The 19,855-nt window shown below is 38.3% G+C and overlaps 1 protein-coding gene and 1 long non-coding RNA gene across 7 annotated transcripts in view; both read left to right on the forward strand.

Annotated features, from left to right (window-relative positions):
* The window catches only part of LOC118766977, a 389,104-nt gene that overhangs the window by 227,759 nt on the left and 141,490 nt on the right, over positions 1-19,855 (forward strand). The gene's annotated exons all lie outside the window — the stretch shown is intronic.
* LOC115221716 (POU domain protein 2-like) overlaps positions 1-19,855 on the forward strand; it is a 190,684-nt gene that overhangs the window by 151,892 nt on the left and 18,937 nt on the right. For all 6 annotated transcript variants that reach the window (XM_036510864.1, XM_036510866.1, XM_029791924.2 and 3 more), the window contains 3 exons: positions 1,762-1,847; positions 5,177-5,350; positions 18,654-18,887. In XM_036510864.1, the coding sequence (XP_036366757.1) occupies positions 1,762-1,847; positions 5,177-5,350; positions 18,654-18,887 (494 nt within the window). The remainder of the gene's footprint in view (positions 1-1,761; positions 1,848-5,176; positions 5,351-18,653; positions 18,888-19,855) is intronic.

The following is a 19,855-nucleotide window of genomic DNA, read 5'->3' on the forward strand; positions in this document are numbered from 1 at the left end:
TGTATCCATTCCTTATAGATGCCAAAATTCAAATTTCAGGTTTCAAATAATCGAGAATTTCATTCAATATATGTGTATAAAATCCTCATTGTCATTTTATGTCCACTTTTCTTTGCTTGCATGGATTGTGAACAGGTCTGTTCTACTGCACTGTTTCAAAACTTGTGGTTCATCATCACCTGATACACAAAACATTCAGTCTTTGCTGTTGTGTATATCATATATTTAGCTTAGTTTTGTACAGCTGGATACCCTTTCTCTTACCAGTCACTTTATTGCTATACCGCATTCATCAAGTGCATTTTACAATGCTATTGGCCCTAAAAAGGATATGCAAATCAAATTTATTTAGAATTAGCGCTTCACTTCCTCCTCCTCCTTTTATTTTCTTTAACTTTCCCCAAATTGATATTCACTATTGATCATGCTCCCTTCTCTGTCTGCTGTTCATTGCATCACCTATATCCCTATCTCTAACCATCAGTCACTCACCTCTCACTATTATGAACTTAACCTGGTCCTCTGTTCCTAGCCCCATCACATTTACCTTCTTATATCTTGTAATTATTTCTTGACACCTCATCACCATCATCTTCTCTCTCTTACCAGCTAGTGTAGCCATGTATCTCCTCTAAGTAAAACACCTGCTTCTTATCCTTTACCATACTTTTGCTTCTCGACTCCTGTCATAAGTCAAATGCCTCATTACTACACCCCATCACCACAGTCAAGGTGAGTTGCCTTGTAAGCTACTTGGCAACCTCACTAGTGCCTGTAACACACAAAAAAAAAAAAAGAAAAAAAAACACACCAGGACACTCTGTAAAGTGATTGGCATTAGGAAGGGCATCCAGTTGTAGAAACCATGTCAAAACATACATTGAAGCTCAACATAGTCCTCAGACCCATTGGATTCTGTTAAACTATCCAATCCATGCCAGCATGGAATACAGATGCTGAATGATGAGAATGATGATGATGTCTTTGCTGCAGCTTGTGGATTTCACTCACCATTCATTTCTTTCATTTTATATATGCTCTTTTATTTTTACCTGATGTTCTATCAATTGTACCATCAGCTGTCATTTACAAGGGAGTGCTGAAAAGTTCCTGGCTTTAAGGTCATCATGAAAGGCCTGCTTGGAGACCCAACCTTCCCAGTTCTTTTACAAGTCTTAGAAAAACTGAAGGACTGTTGCAATAAGTGTGTGAATTTGAGAGAGGTGTATATTCAATAAAATTATAATTATAGGCGCAGGAATGGCTGTGTGGTAAGTAGATTGTTTACCAACCACATGGTTCCGGGTTCAGTCCCACTGCATGGCACCTTGGGCAAGTGTCTTCTACTATAGCCTTGGGCTGACCAAAGCCTTGTGAGTGGATTTGGTAGACGGAAACTGAAAGAAGCCCGTCGTATATATGTGTATATATATGTATGTGCGTGTATGTTTGTGTGTCTGTGTTTATGTCCCCGTAACTTAGCGGTTCGGCAAAAGAGACCGATAGAATAAGTACTGGGCTTACAAAGAATAAGTCCCGGGGTCGAGTTGCTCGATTAAAGGCGGTGCTCCAGCATGGCCGCAGTCAAAATGACTGAAACAAGTGAAAAAAAAAAAAGTAAAAAGAAGAACTGATCTTCTCGTATTTTCTTTTACTCGAAGCCAGGAACTTTTCAGCACCCCACTCGCACAATCTGCTGAAGCATAATATTGAGATTATTTCATGATGTGTTATTAGTGTATTTTTTTTATCAATTTGTAGGTTCTATCAATGGGGAAACAACTCATGGACAAGAAAACATGTTAACTTTTGGTGACCTTGAAGAAGATGTGAAACCGCTAAATTTGGTGAGCTTAAACTAACAGTTACTCATTTTTCTTTCAAATTTATATTTGTTTTCTAATTGATGATGTTGTTGTTTAGCTCAGAATCAGCTTCAGTTGAACAGATTTATCATCAAAGGTGTTGCAGTCCTGACCGTTCAGTTTTTTTCCAGACTTGGTGGATTTAGGAATACATTATTTTAGCCTTTGCTTTAAAAATTAGGCACTGTACTTAAACTACAAGTTTCTCTCTCTATAGTTAGAAAAAGTAATTAATGTGACTTGGTAAACACCCACAAGGTTATCAACCACCTCACCAACAACAGCACTGAACACCTTTTTGATCTCCATGTGTCTAACACACGTGGACATGCCTACAAAGTCAGAAAACAACACAGCTCCCATGACTTTCGGAAACATTTTTTCACGCTCAGAGTTGCTGAAGCATGGAATAAACTGCCTGCGTCAGTTGTTGACTGCCATGACACTGCATCCTTTAAGGCCCTCATGCTTTCCGAAATCCACCGAAACTACACCTGATTATATATACACTTTAGATGAGTTGTAGTGCACCTGAGCACTGTACACAATTATTATTATTATTTATTATTATTATTATAGTTTCAGTTGATTTTAATGCTTCATCAGACATAGGTTACTCATTCCTGGACACAGAGAGAATTATAGCTTATATGTAGTATGTACATCTTCAGTCAGAACTAAATTGGTTTGTCTAATTTGCATAAGTGGGATAAGTATGTCTTTTTTCATTACATTTCTACACACACACACACACACACACACACATACCAAATGAGAGAAAAAGTATTTGGAGTATACTCTTTTCTCTTTTACTTGTTTCAGTCATTTTGACTGTGGTCATGCTGGAGCACCGCCTTTAGTCGATCGAGCAAATCGACCCCAGGACTTATTCTTTGTAAGCCTAGTACTTATTCTATCGGTCTCTTTTTGCTGAACTGCTAAGTTACAGGGACGTAAACACACCAGCATTGGTTGTCAAGCGATGTTGGAGGGACACACACACAAACATATACACACACACATGCATGTATATATATATAGTGGTATCAGTGCCTGTGGCACACAAGAAATCCATCAGTGCTGTAGTCAGTGCGGTGGGCACATGACAAACACCATCCGATCGTGGCCGTTCGCCAGCCTCATCTAGCACCTGTGTCGGTGGCACATAAAAACACCATCCGAAGACCCGGCAAGACTAGTCAGGCCATAACCCATGGCCCCTACCTGGGACGTAGTCAGTCCACCTGTGCATACCTTCCTTCTTGTGACACTTGTGAAGACCTGTTGAGGCAAGTGAAAATCAAAACAAATCAAAATAGATGAACATCAATGGAATTTGTATCTTTGTGGTAACACAAGAAAACCATCCGAACGTGGCCGTAGCCAGTACCGCATCGACTGGCCTCCATGCTGTGGGCACGTAACAAGCACCATCCGATCGTGGCCGTTTGCCAGCCTCATCTGGCACCTGTGTCGGTGGCACATAAAAACACCATCCGAGCGTGGCCGTCTGCCAGCCTCGTCTGGCACCTGTGTCGGTGGCACATAAAAAACACCATCCGAGCGTGGCCGTTTGCCAGCCTCGTCTGGCACCTGTGTCGGTGGCACATAAAATCACCCACTACACTCTCGGAGTGGTTGGCGTTAGGAAGGGCATCCAGCTGTAGAAACACTGCCAGATCTGACTGGACTGGTGCAGCTTTCGGGCTCCCCAGACCCCAGTTGAACCGTCCAACCCATGCTAGCATGGAAAGCGGACGTTAAATGATGATGATGATGATGATATATATATGCGACGGGCTTCTTTCAGTTTCCATCTACCAAATCCACTCACAAGGCTTTGGTCGGCCTGAGGCTATAGTAGAAGACACTTGCCCAAGGTGCCACGCAGTGGGACTGAACCCGGAACAATGTGGTTGGTAAGCAAGCTACTTACCACACAGCCACCAAATTTATTTTTTCGAGTTTCTCATCTCTTTTGATGCATGAAAGAAAGCATTGACGTAATAAAATCAGTTACGACAGAGAGAACCGTCAACTTTGACTGACTGAATAAACTCTGCTCAAACATGTATCGAACACTTTTATTCCTGTTTGCACACTCAAGCTTGCAGGGTGGGGTGGGGGAATGGGCATGTGCACACATTCATGAACATATCAAGTTGTGTTCTTTACTATGAAAATCATAGAAGAGAAAGGATTCCAGAGAGATGCAATTCTGGGAGAGATGAGTTGAGTAAAGTGTTTTTAGATGTGAGTGACTGTGGAGTGGGTGTGGGGGTAACAGGGTGGTAGTGAATGCGGGTTACAGGTGAGGTAGATTTCAGTGCCAAGTATCTGTTCACAGATAGATACATCAGATGATGTTGATATGTTTTGTTTTTATATAATTAACATCATTTGTGCTCCTGTCACATAGTTGACCTGGTCTCCAAGTTAACAAGGACCTTAAAAATGTTTGGAGTGCTTTCTTTTTATTAACTAAAACAAATATTGTTCATCTGATCGTGGCCGTTTGCCAGCCTCGTCTGGCACCTGTGTAGGTGGCACGTTAAAAGCACCCACTACACTCACGGAGTGGTTGGCGTTAAGAAGGGCATCCAGCTGTAGAAACACTGCCAGATCAGACTGGGCCTGGTACAGCCTTCTGGCTTCCCAGACCCCAGTTGAACCGTCCAACCTATGCTAGCATGGAAAACGGACGTTAAGCGATGATGATGATGATTTAGTCATAAGTAGGTGTTATTAAGCCAATTTTATAATCAAAGGTGTTACAACCATGATCATTCAAACTATTTGTATATTTAGGTCTACACATTATCAAAAGTAAGTTGGTACAGTGTGCTTTGAGAGAAATTTGGCAGCTTTTTCAAGCCGGTTGAACAATTGCATAAAGATTCACCTGTTGGATCTTGTTATATACTAACTACATATGTATGAATGTAAGACCTATAAGCGTTTAAATTGATAAACTCCCAGCTTGACTATCCTGTGAATCTAATAATGGTTTTGAATTATTTATGGATCAGTTCACCAGCTATAAAGTTGCTATGATGAAAGTAGGAGTATTATATTACAAAATTGAATAGTGTTTTGTGAGATATTGGTGTTGAGATGAAAAAATAACCTCATTCATAGTAGTTATAAAAAAAACTGTCAAACCCATGCCAGCATGAAAAGCAGATGTTAAATGATGATGATGATGATTATATATATAAACAGTAAACTTCAAAAAGAAACCGGTCACCATCACCATGATGTTTTCTGATAAATTTATATATTATACAGGTTTTTTTTCTTTTATCCTTCAGGTTACTGATGGTCATCCAATGACCACAACAACAGCAACAGTTCAACAAACAGGGTGTATTACAACAACAGTTACAACACCCAGTGCCCAAACAATACATCATATCATTCCTCAATCCATTTCCATGCCACCCACTGGTTATATCATCCAAGGACAGTTTGGTCAGCAAACTGTGGTAAGACATTGTCTTTTTTTTTTCTTCTACTGTAATAGATATCAGAGTGCTTGGAAGAACTGGCACTACTTTTCAAACTCTTCTAACTCTGTATAATTGAAACTCTGACGCCTGGCAGCTGACTTGGCAGATACCCATAAAATTATCAACCATCTTACAAACAATAACTCTGAGCACCTTTTCAAACTCCACCCGTCTAACACCTGTGGACATATTTACAAAGTCAGAAAACAGCACAGCTCCCATGACTTTAGGAAACATTTTTTCACGCTGAGAGTTGCTGAAGCATGGAACAAACTGCCGGCATCAGTTGTTAGTTGTCGGAGCACTGCATCCTTCAAAACTTCCATGCTTCCTGAGATTCGCCAACACTACACCTGATTTCCTCCCCTCCATAAACAAACAAGCATGTATCTGACTCATAGACTGTTCGCTTTCCAGACATTTGTACATTACTGCATATGCTTTATATGCACTTTCTGACAAGTTGTGGTGCACCTGAGTACTGTATACAATAATTTCTTTATTATAATGACTAATGAACTGGTGTTCATTTAAAATTAATTTGTTGATTGGATGATGATTTGGGAACTACAGAGATATTTAAACAGATCAAAGAATAGAACAACACATGTGTGTATGTTTGTGTCTGTCTGTTTGTCTCTCTCACATTAATGCAGTCACTACACATATAAAGGAAACAATGTTCTACATCATACTTTCTTACCTTGAATAGCATTCATTTACTTAAAACCTTCAAAGTTACTGCAATTTTTAGTGATCTCTCCTTGTGACCTTCACATACATGACATACCTGAAACTGTAGTCCAGAGTCTAACTTGCTCTTCAGAGCCAGGTCTGATAATTTGCTGACCTCTACAAAGCTCAGGTAAGACTCACAACAATGTTGGTGCTCTATATGTGCACGTCCACACACACACATTGGTAAATTCATTCACCAATATACTTCAAGTCCCCCTCTTGCCAACAGACTTGCTGAATCCACCTTTTGCACTCCACTCAGGTACACCATCTCTCCTCTCAACAGCTATTCTGTGTCCTAAACCCTGGCCCTGTACTAACCACTATAATCAAGCCTTCTTCCCTAGAAAATATACTCCCTAGAATTCCCTCCTTACTCATAACTCTCTTGTAGATATTGAACTTTAGATGTTCAAGTTGAGCATGAATCATGTTAATTCTGTCAATCTGGGATGACCTGTGAATATCATGCATACTGATCCCTCCTCTTGACTAAACTATAAAATATGCAAAAAGATGAGCAAACTAGTAAACCAACACTTCCCTGCTCGTGTTGTTTCCTTGGGGTGTTTACCTCAACAGTTTAAACAAAACATTAACAACATCAAGATCACTAGTGTTAGAGGACTTACAAAGGTCATGAGCACTGCCACTTCCTCCTAACTCAGCAAGTAAAAACCATAAAAAGAACTGAAAGACATTTTGATATCAAAATCTGGTTACTGCTGTAACCAACAACAGAATTTCCATGTTGAAATATTTCAAATCCATCATCTTAATAGTTATATTGCATCCTGTCCTCTTGATGGGAAGTTCCACACAACAACACTTGTGTGCTGTCTGAAGGTAAGCTCTACAGGTGGTATCAAAAATAGTTTAATTGGTCAAAATATTTAAGAGGTATCTTCAAAGCCTTGTGAGAGGATTTGGTAGATGAAAACTAAAAAGAAGTCTGTCGTATTTATTATGTGCACATGTGTTTGTGTATCTTTGTCTTGACATTGTGTTAGTTGTAAGCAAATGTCACTGGCATACAAATGGTGTCATTTGTTTCCAGTCTTCCGTGAATACATGTTCGACCATGAGGAATATATATTTTATGTGGAATCAGGTGAGGGCCATCCGACCACCACCACAACAACAAATTACATCAGCAAGATCGTTGAAGTGTTCTTCTTCATCTCTACAAGGATGCTACAAATTGCCCTGTATGTGAAATGGCAGCAATATATCATCATCATCATCATCATCGTCGTTTAACGTCCGTTCTCCATGCTAGCATGGGTTGGACGGTTCGACCGGGGTTCTGGGAAGCCAGAAGGCTGCACCAGGCTCCAGTCTAATTTGGCAATGTTTCTACAGCTGGATGCCCTTCCTAACGCCAACCACTCCGTGAGTGTAGTGGGTGCTTTTTACGTGCCACCTGCACAGGTGCCAGGCGGGGCTGGCAACGGCCACGGTCAGATTGGTGTATTTTATGTCCGGCCACCGGCACGGAAGCCAGTCGAGGCGGTGCTGGCATCGGCCACGAGTCGGATAGTGCTTTTTACGTACCACCAGACCAGGATCCTGGCTGGTTCAATTCGATTTCGATTTCGCTTGCCCCAACATGTCTTCACAAGCAAAGGGGGTTGGCAAGGGTGCCTGTCGTACGGTCGCATTGGAGTATTTTACGTGCCACGGCCACGAGTCGGATAGTGCTTTACGTACCACCAGACCAGGGATACTGGCTGGTTCAATTCGATTTCGATTTCGCTTGCCCCAACATGTCTTCACAAGCAAAGGGGGTTGGCAAGGGTGCCTGTCGTACGGTCGCATTGGAGTATTTTACGTGCCACGGCCACGAGTCGGATAGTGCTTTACGTACCACCAGACCAGGGATCCTGGCTGGTTCAATTCGATTTCGATTTCGCTTGCCCCAACATGTCTTCACAAGCAAAGGGGGTTGGCATGGGTGCCTGTCGTACGGTCGCATTGGAGTATTTTACGTGCCACGGCCCCGAGTCGGATAGTGCTTTTTACGTACCACCAGGCCAGGGATCCTGGCTGGTTCAATTCGGTTTCGATTTCGATTTCGATTTCGCTTGCCCCAACATGTCTTCGCAAGCATGGGGGGTTGGGATGGGTGTCTGTCGTCGGATGAGGTTCTATATCGACTTCGCTTGCCTCAACCGGTCTTTGTGTCCAAGGAGGAAAGGCATTCATAAGTGGGCTGGGCTCACTTGTCCTGCCTGGTCTTCTCACGTACAGAATATTTCCAAAGGTCTCGGTCTCTGGTCATTCCTCAGTGAGGCCTAAGTTCGAAGGTCGTGCTTCAACCACCTCGTCCCAGGTTTTCCTGGTCTACCTCTTCCACGGGTTCCCTCAACTGCTAGGGATTGGCACTTTCTCACACACCTATCTTCATCCATTCTCGCCACATGACCATACCAGCGCAATCGTCTCTCCTGCACACCACAACCGATGCTTCTTAGGTACAACATTTCTCTCAAGGTGCTAACGCTCTGTCGAGTATGTACACTGACATTACACATCCATCGGAGCATACTGGCTTCATTCCTCACGAGCTTACGCATGTCCTCAGCAGTCACAGCCCATGTTTCGCTGCCATGTAGCATGGCTGTTCGTACACACGCATCATACAGTCTGCCTTTTACTCTGAGCGAGAGGCCTTTAGTCACCAGCAGAGGTAAGAGCTCCCTAAACTTTGCCCAGGCTATTCTTATTCTAGCAGTTACACTTTCAGCAGCACCCACCCCCACTACTGACTTGGTCACCTAGATAACGGAAGCTATCAACTACTTCTAGTTTTTCCCCCTGGAAAGTGACGGAAGTTGTTTTCTGCAGATTTTCGGAGGTTAATGCTCCCGAGCATCTGCCACATACAAAAACTCAGTAGATAGTATACTCTGTGTGTTTGAGTACATATATAAATTTGCAACTCTCTTTATCTTTCTCTCTGTGTGTACACACATACATATACATATACACATATGCCCGCATACACACACACACACACACACACACACACACACACACACACAAACATATAGACAGGCAGACATATACACGCATACATATATACATGTTCACACATATGTGTATGAGTGAGAATATGCATATTTGTAGGTGCACAAATACAAATCTATTTTGAATTTTTCTAAATCACAGTTGCTTTTACCTTTTCATATTTTTAACTAATACAGAATACAATGCAAAAAAAAAAAAAAAAAAAAAAACTACTCATATAGTTTTAGCAGAAGGTAGATATGTGTATATGCAAATATGTGTGTGTGTGCACGTGTGCAAATGTAGATAACTGCTTGTTCTTTTCTTTTTGTTTTTAATTAAAAAAATATTTTAAAATCAGTGCAGGTAATATGAAAATCAAATATTTTCTAATGGTTACTCATAAACAAAACAACTACTAAATTGATAATATAACTATTTCAGATTGAAAATTAAAAGTAAAAATTAAATACTGTGATATTTTCTTTTTAATATATAGCATATTTATTGATATAAATATATCAGTTATACTCCCTAAAACATAATAACACAAATATATACAGGCTTGTATATGTCTCTACAATAACATTTCTCGTAACAAATACAGATAATTATGCAATTGATCGGCTTTTGCAAAATCTATTGGAATAAGGGAAGTAACTCAAATATTTAATTCATTAAAAGCTCATTTATGAATTGACGATTTTTTTAAAGCATTTCTCTTGATTAACACACTTACTTAGATTGACACAAGACCTACGATTACGGGGAAAGTAAGGGAAGATAAATCTACCTGCAACATATAAGCCTCTTTTTTTTATAGATCACTAAGAGAAATCAAATGGCTATAAACGGTAAATCAAGATATAAATGTAAGGCTTGACAGCCTGGGGAAATAAGTCTATTTTATCATTTGTTTCAGTCACTGGAGTGTGGCCATGCTGGGGCACCACCTTGAAGGGCTTAGATAAATGAACTGATCCCAGTACTTTTTTTCTAATGCCTAGTACTTATTCTAACAGCTAGGTTGCAGGGTATTCATTAGATAATATTATTATTAACAATAGCAATAAAAAATATTTTCAATGTCCCCAATTTTTCTTATTATTATTTAATTAAATTCAAACTGTGTAAAAAAAAACGAAAAATAAATACATCACAACTTGGCACAGTTCTATATTTAAGAGATGAGGAATTATGTACATTATTTACATTTGACAGATATTTTCTTAATCTTTTTGTTGTTAACACGACGTTTCAGCTGGATATACCCTCCAGCCTTCATCAGGTGTCTTGGGGAGATTTCAAACCTGGGTTCTCAAAAATTTCAGGTTTTGTGCCTTTAGTAGAAATTATTATTATTATTATTATTATTAATAATAAAGCAGTGAGTTGGTAGAAATAATAGTATATTTTATCTGTCTTTACGTTCTGGACTCAAATTCTGCCAGAGTCAACTTTGCCTTTCATCCTTTTGGTGTCAATAAAATAAGTCCTGGTCAAGTACCGAGGTTGATGCAATCAATTTGACTTCTTTCCAAAAATTTCAGGTCTTGTATCTATAGTGTCCTCTTCATCTTATGCCCCTGTGGCTAATAAAAGAAATGGTGGTGGTGGTGGTGGTGGTGGTGGTGGTGGTGGTGGTGGTGGTGATGGCAGCAGAAACCCAGCAAAGAGATTAGATCCTGCTAAAGCCAATTTTGCCTTTTATTCTACCAGGGTTGCTAAAATAAAGTACCAACCAAGTGATGGGTTAATGGTTTCAACTAAACCCACCAACCCACTCAAAATCTGGCCTAAATTAGAAAATGTTGGATTAACAAAATCATTAAAGTAGCATATAAAATACCTTGTGGTATTTAATTACAGCCCTTTGCATTCTAAGTTCAAATTCTCCAAGGCTGACTTTATCCTTTCGTTCTTCCAAGGTTGATAAAATATAACAGCAGTAAGTACTGTGGTCAATTTAATTGACTAACCACTACAACCCACAAAAATTTCAGGCCCTTGTTCTTACCTAAGAGACTGCCACTGCTGCTGCTGTCATCAGCAACAACAAAGAATGTTCCTTTGTATCTGCTTGATTGCCACCCCCACCCCACCCCTGTACAGAAATCCTGTTAATCCTCTCACATGTTTTTATACCTGAAAATATAGGGGATGGGGTAAAATGGATTCCTCACCCAGTATATGAAGACACTGCGAGTGAGAGAGGTTCTCACTGCCTCAACCAATGGCAACGGTTACTTTGTCTAGACCAATATGCCTTTTACATCATAGTAAATGTGGTTTCAAATTTATTCCAGTATTGAAACTGGCAGTAAGCCAATGGAGCTTCATTTGCCTTGATGTTAGTTTAATACACCGTCGCCTCATTTATATCAGCAATATTCTTGAGAAAGTCATTAACATTACAATTTCTCATTTCACAAATCTTTATAAATTTGAGATGCCCTATTTTTGCAGTCTTTTATTTTAAAATCATGCCTACTTATTGACAATATATACTCCATTTCACATTTTTAATATGAAAAGACGTTATTTTAGCTTTATTAATAATTTCCACTGGAGGGTCCCTTTCATATTGTTTTGTTTCAATACAGAGCATGGTCTGATGGTTCTACGCTGCAGTTTTTATAGTATCAAAGGGGAAAATATCAGTGAAGTTATATGGAAGAAGCATCTGCATTTCTGAACCCCTCCACCTACAACTTTTATCTTAGTATTGAAGGACGTTGATAATATTTAATTAATATGAAGCCATTGAATATGATACAGTGTAACCAGCCTATGCTAGGCTCTTGTTTGAAACTGGCTGTATCAACAATATCAGTAAGGTGATGGTAGTTACATATTTGGGTATCTTTCAACAAAATCATATTGGTCAATGTAATGTATATTTTGACTGCTGTTGACTGTAGTCAACTATGCACAAATGATCATCTGACCTGCAGCTTAAATGTGTATCATGTAGGTAGATATAAGCAACCAGGATAAAATGTTTATTCAAATATGTTTGCTTGTCAGAGCCTGACTAACAGTACAAAGAAAATTATTTGTCATATTATTCAGTGAGCAATTTGCTGTTTTACAGAAGTTTTAAATTGAAACCTGTGCCTGATAATATCACTATACCTGAATGCTTTTACAGATAATGTACAAAACTCCCATTCATACACAAATGCAAACATGCATATATGCATACACATGCACACTAGGATATTCTCTTAGGAAACTGATGTAATAAGTGAATTGGTCTCTTAATTAAATATAATAGAAGAATGTTATGCATGGTTTATTGCTGAGCAAATAGACAGCAGAGACACAGTGATAGAATGTTTTAATCATTTTAGATTCTTCAGATCGTTTTGAATGTGTTGTTAAGCTACTGGATAGGCAATGTTTTTATATTCTTTACTTATAAAGAGCATAATCAATATTTGAAATTATATTATTTTATAAAGGACGTCGTTGTTGCTAAATGATAATAAAAGATAAAATATTTGGATATTTTCAAATTTTATTGTAGCTAATTGAAATAACAACTAAAGGCGTAATCTAATTATAAAAACTACTTAAGTTTGCATGATGTTGGAGTAAGAGTTTTTCAGATTTAGTTTTTCCTTTCCTACAGTTAGCTATTTAACTGTAGAATGTATGAATGGCAGCTATTTAGTTAAGTGGACAAAGGCAGAAACAACAATACAGGCTGCCTAGGACAATATATTAGCTGTACTCGTAGTAGCCAATAGGTGACAACAGTAACCTCATGATCACAGGTCCACTGATTTTGTTATATAAATAATAGCAGGAGACGCTTATCACAGACACAAGACTATTTCAACAGTCAACAGAATATTATAATTCATGGAGCTTCTCCGTATAACAGTCATATGGGATACTGGATAAGAAAACTGTAACAATGTAGTTATGATACAATACATAAAAAAAAGGGAATGAATAAAATAGATGATTGAATGGTAGTTGAAAAGGGGTGAGGTTGATGCTTTGCAAACATTTGGGTTGGCAGTGTCTTTCTTCTTTTATATGTTTCAGTCATTGAACTGCAGCCATGCTGGGGCACTGCCTTGAAGGGTTCCTTAGTCAAATAAATTGACCCCAGTACTTATTTACTTTTTTAAAGCCTCATACTTATTTTATTGGTTTCTTATATTCTTTTCTACACTAGGCACAAGGCCCGAAATTTTTGGGGAGGGGGGGGCAGTCAATTAGATCTACCCTAGTAAGCAACTGGTACTTAATTTATCAAGGATGAACAGCAAAGTCAACCTCGGCGGAATTTGAACTCAGAACGTAAAGCCAGGTGAAATACCGCTAAGCATTTCGCTTGGCATGCTAACGATTCTGCCAGCTTGTCGCCCTATTGGTTACTTATATTGAACTGCTAAGTCATAGGGATGTAAACAAACCAACACTAGTTGTCAAGCGGTAGCAGAGAACAAATGCAAATACACGCGTGCACACACACACACATATATATGCACACGCGTGCACGTGCACATACACACACACACACACACACACACACACACAGAAGGCATCTTTCAGTTTCCATATCTACCAAATCCATTCACTTTGGTTGACCTGGGGCTATAGTAGAAAACTTTGGCTCAAGGTTCTACACAGGAGAACAGAACCCAGAACCATGTGGTTGAGAAACAAAGACTTCTTACCACACGACAATCTTCAGTGTTCCTAGAGGAAGGTGGTTTGGCAAGTATAATTCTAAGTTATGACATAGGATTTATGTCAAAATACACCAGGTTAGATCAAGAAAATTCAGCTACTGGTACTATGTAACCCAGTACCACCTGTTTCATGGTTGGGTGATTGATGACTAAACCAGCTACCCCACCTGGCTTGTCAAGTGAGGAGGATGTTTTGGACACTCTACAGGACTAAAACCAAAACTTATCAAAGGGTGGATGAGTTCAATGTGAGCCAACAGCCATCCACATAAGTGGTGCCTCATAAAGATACCATGTACATGGGCTGGCAAGGTGTAGAGCAAAGAAAAGACCAGAATACAAGTTAGTTATATATGTGCATGGCTTAGTGGTTAGGGTATTTGGCTCATGACCATAAGATCATTAGTTCAATTCCTGGTACCACATTGTGTCCTTGAGCAAGACACTTTATTTCATGTTGCTCCAGTCCACTCAACTGATAAAAATGAGTAGTACCTGTATTTCAAAGGTACACGAGTCTGTGGAGTGCTTAGCCACTAGCACATTAATTTCACGAGCAAGCTGTTCTGTTGATTGAATCAATGGAGCACCTTTTTTTTTTTCCTTTTTATAGTGCTTGTCAAAGCTTGCAACAGTGAATTATGCACAGTATCTATTTATGATTCAAGGAAGAGATCATTTATCAGTTACAAACATAAGCACAGATGTGGCTGTATGGTACAAAGTTTGCTTCTCAAACACAAGGTTCCAGGTTCAGTCTCACTGGTCCTTGGACAGGTATTTTCTGCTATATCCCAACCAAAGCCTTATGAGTGGATTTGGTTGGCAGAAATTTAAAGAAAGCCTTGTGTGTGTGTATGTGTGTGTGTGTGTGCGCGTGCACATGCATGCGCATACATGTATCTGCATGTTACCTTGTCTGTTGTAAATGAGTGCCATTGTTGTACAAGCAGTGTCGTTCATTTCCCATATTCTAAGAAAACATGTCTGGCCATGGAGGAATATTACCTTATCCAGGAACAGTTAAAGGCTGATGACAGGAAGAGCATTCAGCTGTAGAAAAAAATCTGCCTTTATTTGATACATTCCATCCAACCCATTCAAACAAAAGTGAACATTAAATGGTGGTGGGGATGATGATGATGATGATGATTATAAAAATGACCTATTATGGTGGTGATGATGATTGTTTTTACTGGTGATAATTCATAACTCCAGAGATGGGATATAAACCACTGACCCTTTTGGGCAGTAGGTTGCACATCCTATCAAATCAGCCAGCTGTAACACTTAAAACCATGAGACGGACAAGGAAATCTTGGGAACAAATGCATAAGGATGATCTCAGATAGCTAGAACTAAGAGAATAACAGAAGAATTAAGAACAGAAAGATGGATATTAGAAAGAACAATGTTGGTGGTGTTTGCACTAAGTAAAATAATATCTTTGTTTTCTTTTATATCAAACAGTTCTTTTCATGTTAACTGAGACAGTGGAGAACTAGCATAGATGATTAAGATTATTTAATTCGGTGATTCATTTGTGAGCTCATATCTTGTTCAGACTGACTTTGTTTCCAGCTGAGAAAATAAATGAAAGATAATAGGTCATTTTTATAATCTAAACCATGCCCACAGAACTGGTCTTAAGGACTTAGTAATGATCACTACACAGACAAAAAGTGTTACACTATATAGAACACCATGTTATAATAATCACATTTTCATAACAGTATTATATTTTACAAAGTAAAAGAGTTAGAAACAATATCAGCAACAATAAGCCTTTTTTTTTTTTCAGTTAATATTATTGCATTATTTTTCAGCAATATTGGGGAAGGTCCAATATTATTTTTTTTGTCTAAATTCATTTTTAATCACAAAATAAATATTTATAAAAAAACCTAACACACAAACAATAGTTCACAGCCTTGCTTCCCAGTTTTATAGGAAGTATCAGAAAGTCACACAGCCTATCATCTTTTTTTCAAAATTCCAGTTACTTATGTACAAATCTGAAGCTTTATAACTTAGGAGAAATGTGGTGGTGGATTGGGGGTGGACTTTCATCAACACAAGTAGCAACAGTGACAATTTCATAGGAAACCACAGACCCACAAGACAAGAAACAAATGGCAAGCAGTTTTCATTGGAGACTTACATGTTAGACAATTGAAAAAGTTTGTTAATGGTGAAGGTGGCAACAATGCTTTTACTAAATTTCTCCTTAGTTCACTGGCGGGTGACAGAGGAGGGTATATCACCAGAGAATCTGATTTATGGAAACCATACTGGTGGTCATTTAGGAGAGAGATATTCAAGATGTTGGTATTGGTGGTTGTTAATGGCTGTCCTCATTACCTTAGAGATAACAGAAATGAGTATAATAGAATAACAGTTGACAGGGTCAGAGAGGTTTAACATCTACTTTCCATACTGGCACAAGTTGAATGGTTTGACAGGAGCTGGCAAGACCAGGAGCCACACCAGGTTCCAATGCCTGTTTTGGCATGGTTTCTATGGCTGGATGCCCTCCTGATGCCAACCATTTTACAGAGTGTACTGGGTGCTTTTTACATGGCATTTGCACTGACGGGATCACCAAGTACTCTTTATGGAGGCCTGCCGAAAGTTAGCAAAAAGATCAGGCAAAGATAGTTGCATCTGTCTGGTCACTGCATGCACCACTCTGAACTGGAAGTATCCAAATTAGTCTTATGGAACCCTCTTCATGGTAATGTAAGAAGAGGAAAATTTTGTCACTCTTAGATTGACAACTTGATTGAAGACACTCACCTGGAATGTATCCGGAACCTTGGGGCAGTGATGATAGACCAAGAATTGTGGTGGGTGGACTTTATTGCTGTGGCCCAGGTTGGAACCTGGCCATAATAATAAATAATTGGGTATAGAAAATCTGTTCCAACAAACTCCATCTGACCCATGCAGGCATGGAGAAGTTTATGTTAAAAAAGATTATGATGATGATGAGGAGGATGATGACTCTGCACACATACCTCACCAGACACATTGACAAACAATTACATGCACATCATCAAAACTAAGAAGGGATCTCTTCATGTGCTTTAAATTAGTGCTTTTGGAAAATTGAGAGGAATAAAATAAATACCAAACTGAAATAAGTACTGTATCAGTATGATTAACTGAAAAACTTAAAGGCAGTGCTCTATTGTGGTAGCAGTCCAATGTTTCATACTAGTAAAAGAATAAGTGAATATAAACACAGACATATAAATATACAACTAACTCAATGAAAGAGATGTTATGTTACCAGTGCTTAGCTCTGGTTTCATTATATTAAGTGGATAAAGGATAAATATTTTCCTTCTGTATCGGAAACCTGTCTCCTACAGGTCACATTCTCAATTGACTTGGTACCTGTTTCTGGTAGATAAGTGAATAATGGCTAATGTTGTACAAAATGTTCTTGAATTCACAATATTTGAGCAGTTAATTTAACACCCTATCCACTCAGGCTTTAAATTTTGCTCAGACTCGACAATAGCATTCAGCTGTGAGCTTTTAATTTTTTATTCAGATTCAGTGTGTTTTGGATTAGGCTATCCAAAGCAATATGGTTTGATTTGACAGAAATTTGGCTGATATTTTTATCAGGTTATTTGACCACATAGTAGCTCTTTTGTTGGCTTTAGTTCGGTTTCTAACCAGGACACATAATTCTAAGTGCTTTATCTACCCTAGCTCTTTAAAGCAAGCTCCAGACATTTTGCAGCAAAGTTCTGAAGTTCCAATCACTGATCACCTATTGCCTCCCCAACCTCCTTTCTATAGGATTAATATTGATTTTTAGGATATTGAACTATTTGATTTTTCTTCTCTTTTTAGATCCTTATAAATGTTATTTTATTTCACTTCTAATTGCTGATATTCTAGTTCTACCTCCATCTGCTGTTACAATTGATAGAGTATCCAAATAAATCTTTTTTAACATTTAATTACATCATTTTAAATTCTAAATTTGAATTCTGCAATTATCAACTTTGCATTTAATCCTTCCAGAGTGTATAAAAATAAAATAAGTACCAGTGAAGTATTTGGGGTCAATATAATTAACTAGACCTCTCTTTTAGAATTTTAGCTTATTATTATTGGAAGGGGCACTTGCTCTTGGTGTTCAAGGAGATCTCAGACAGTGGAGTTCCTTGATTATTCCTAGAGGTCATCCTGTATCAGAAGAGCTGCATCTCTATCACTCCCACCATTAAAACAAAATTTTTAAAACTTTGAATACTATGAATATTTCCTTTCCTTTTCATTGTGTACTGTGTATACCTATCCTCCACCTATTATTTTTATTTTATCATTTCATTATATGTAGATCCCAACATTTTGTGTCTGTCTTTGTATTTTCCCCCCTCATCTGCCCTGGTGGCAAATGAAATCATCATCATCATCACCATCACCATCATCATCTCCCCTCCTCCCCTCCTTCCTCTCCTCCTTTATTATTATTATTATTATTTTTGCTGCAGTGAGCTGGCCGAATCATTAGCACACTGGGTGAAATGCTTAGCAGTATTTCACCTGTCGCCACGTTCTGAGTTCAAATTCACTGAGGTCGACTTAACCTTTCATCCTTTCGGGATCGATAAATTAAGTACCAGTGAAACACTGGGGTCGATGTAATTGACTAGTCCCCTCCTGCCCAAATTTGAAGCCTTGTGCCTCAAGTAGAAAGGATTATTATTATCATCATTATTATTATCATAATTATTATTATTATTATTATTATTATTATTATTATTATTATTTAACTATTAACTATTTAATTTGTTTGCCAGATCCCCATTTCTGCTAATCTGTCCTCTGGACTTTCCCTCTCAACTCATGATCTTCAGCAACTTCATCAGCAACTTCAGCAACAACTTCAACACCAACAGCAACTTCAGCAGCAACATCAGGCAGCAGCCAATGTTGTACAGGCAGCCTTATTACAACAGCAACAACAACAACAGCAGCAGCAACAACAGCAACAATCTCCGACAGTGGCTTCTGTGGTTACGCAAGCATGTCAGGTTAATTCAGTTCAGTTTTTTCTATTTTTGTAAATTTTTTTTTTTTATTTCAATTTCCGAAATTACAAATTTTGAAATTACATATTAGGAAAACTAAGATATTTTCATAAACTGGATTTTAATCAAAATGAATGTATTTTTTTAAAAAATCAAACTGAAAGTGAGATTTAAGCTTAGATTAAAATTTAATTTAAAAGAACAAGAATCTACCTCCACAAAAATGAAGTCAGGTAAGAAATAAAAAAAAAAAAAAAAATGAAGCATGAATTTATGCTTAAATCATATTTTAAAGATGTTCAAAGTTTTTAAAGGCTGTAACCACAGTATCTGAGTATCTATACCAAGTAAAGAAGTAATGAGTCAATGATGACTCCTTGAGCTGTTTGACTTCAAGTAACCAACAGGTATACATTTTCAGTTAAGAAGGCTTATTTTGTAGCCACTTGCTTCTCAGTTTCAAAGCACTAGGTGAAATCTTGGGCATGGTGCTTCTACCATAATTGTTTTGCACCAAAATATATAAACACTTCCTTCTCTTTAAAATGCAGTTGTTCTGTGATTGGCTCTTTGGTTATTTGTAGTCAACAGCAATATTCTTCACCAGTCCATTCTGTTGAGTGGTTGGTGTTAGGAAGGGCATCCAGCTGTAAAAATCCTGCCAAAACAGTCACAGAAGTCTGGTGCAGGCTTCAGCCTGGCTGGCTCTTGTGAAACCGTCCCACCCATGCTAGCATGGAAGGCGGATGTTAAACGATAATGATGAAGAACTGTGATATAAGAATGAATTAAATAAATGAAAAAGCCTCTTGTTCACGAATGCACGTAATAATTCAACAAATCTATATGAAAGGAAAAAAAATTGAGAGCTCAGCTCCTCCAGATAGTCACCTGAACAAATGCTATTTAAAAGTAATGTAAACATTTCACCATTGAGTCTCAGTTCATTCATCACCAAAGAAATATAAATT

This window comes from Octopus sinensis, linkage group LG18 (genome assembly GCF_006345805.1).
Source record: "Octopus sinensis linkage group LG18, ASM634580v1, whole genome shotgun sequence".
Classification (NCBI taxonomy): domain Eukaryota; kingdom Metazoa; phylum Mollusca; class Cephalopoda; order Octopoda; family Octopodidae; genus Octopus; species Octopus sinensis.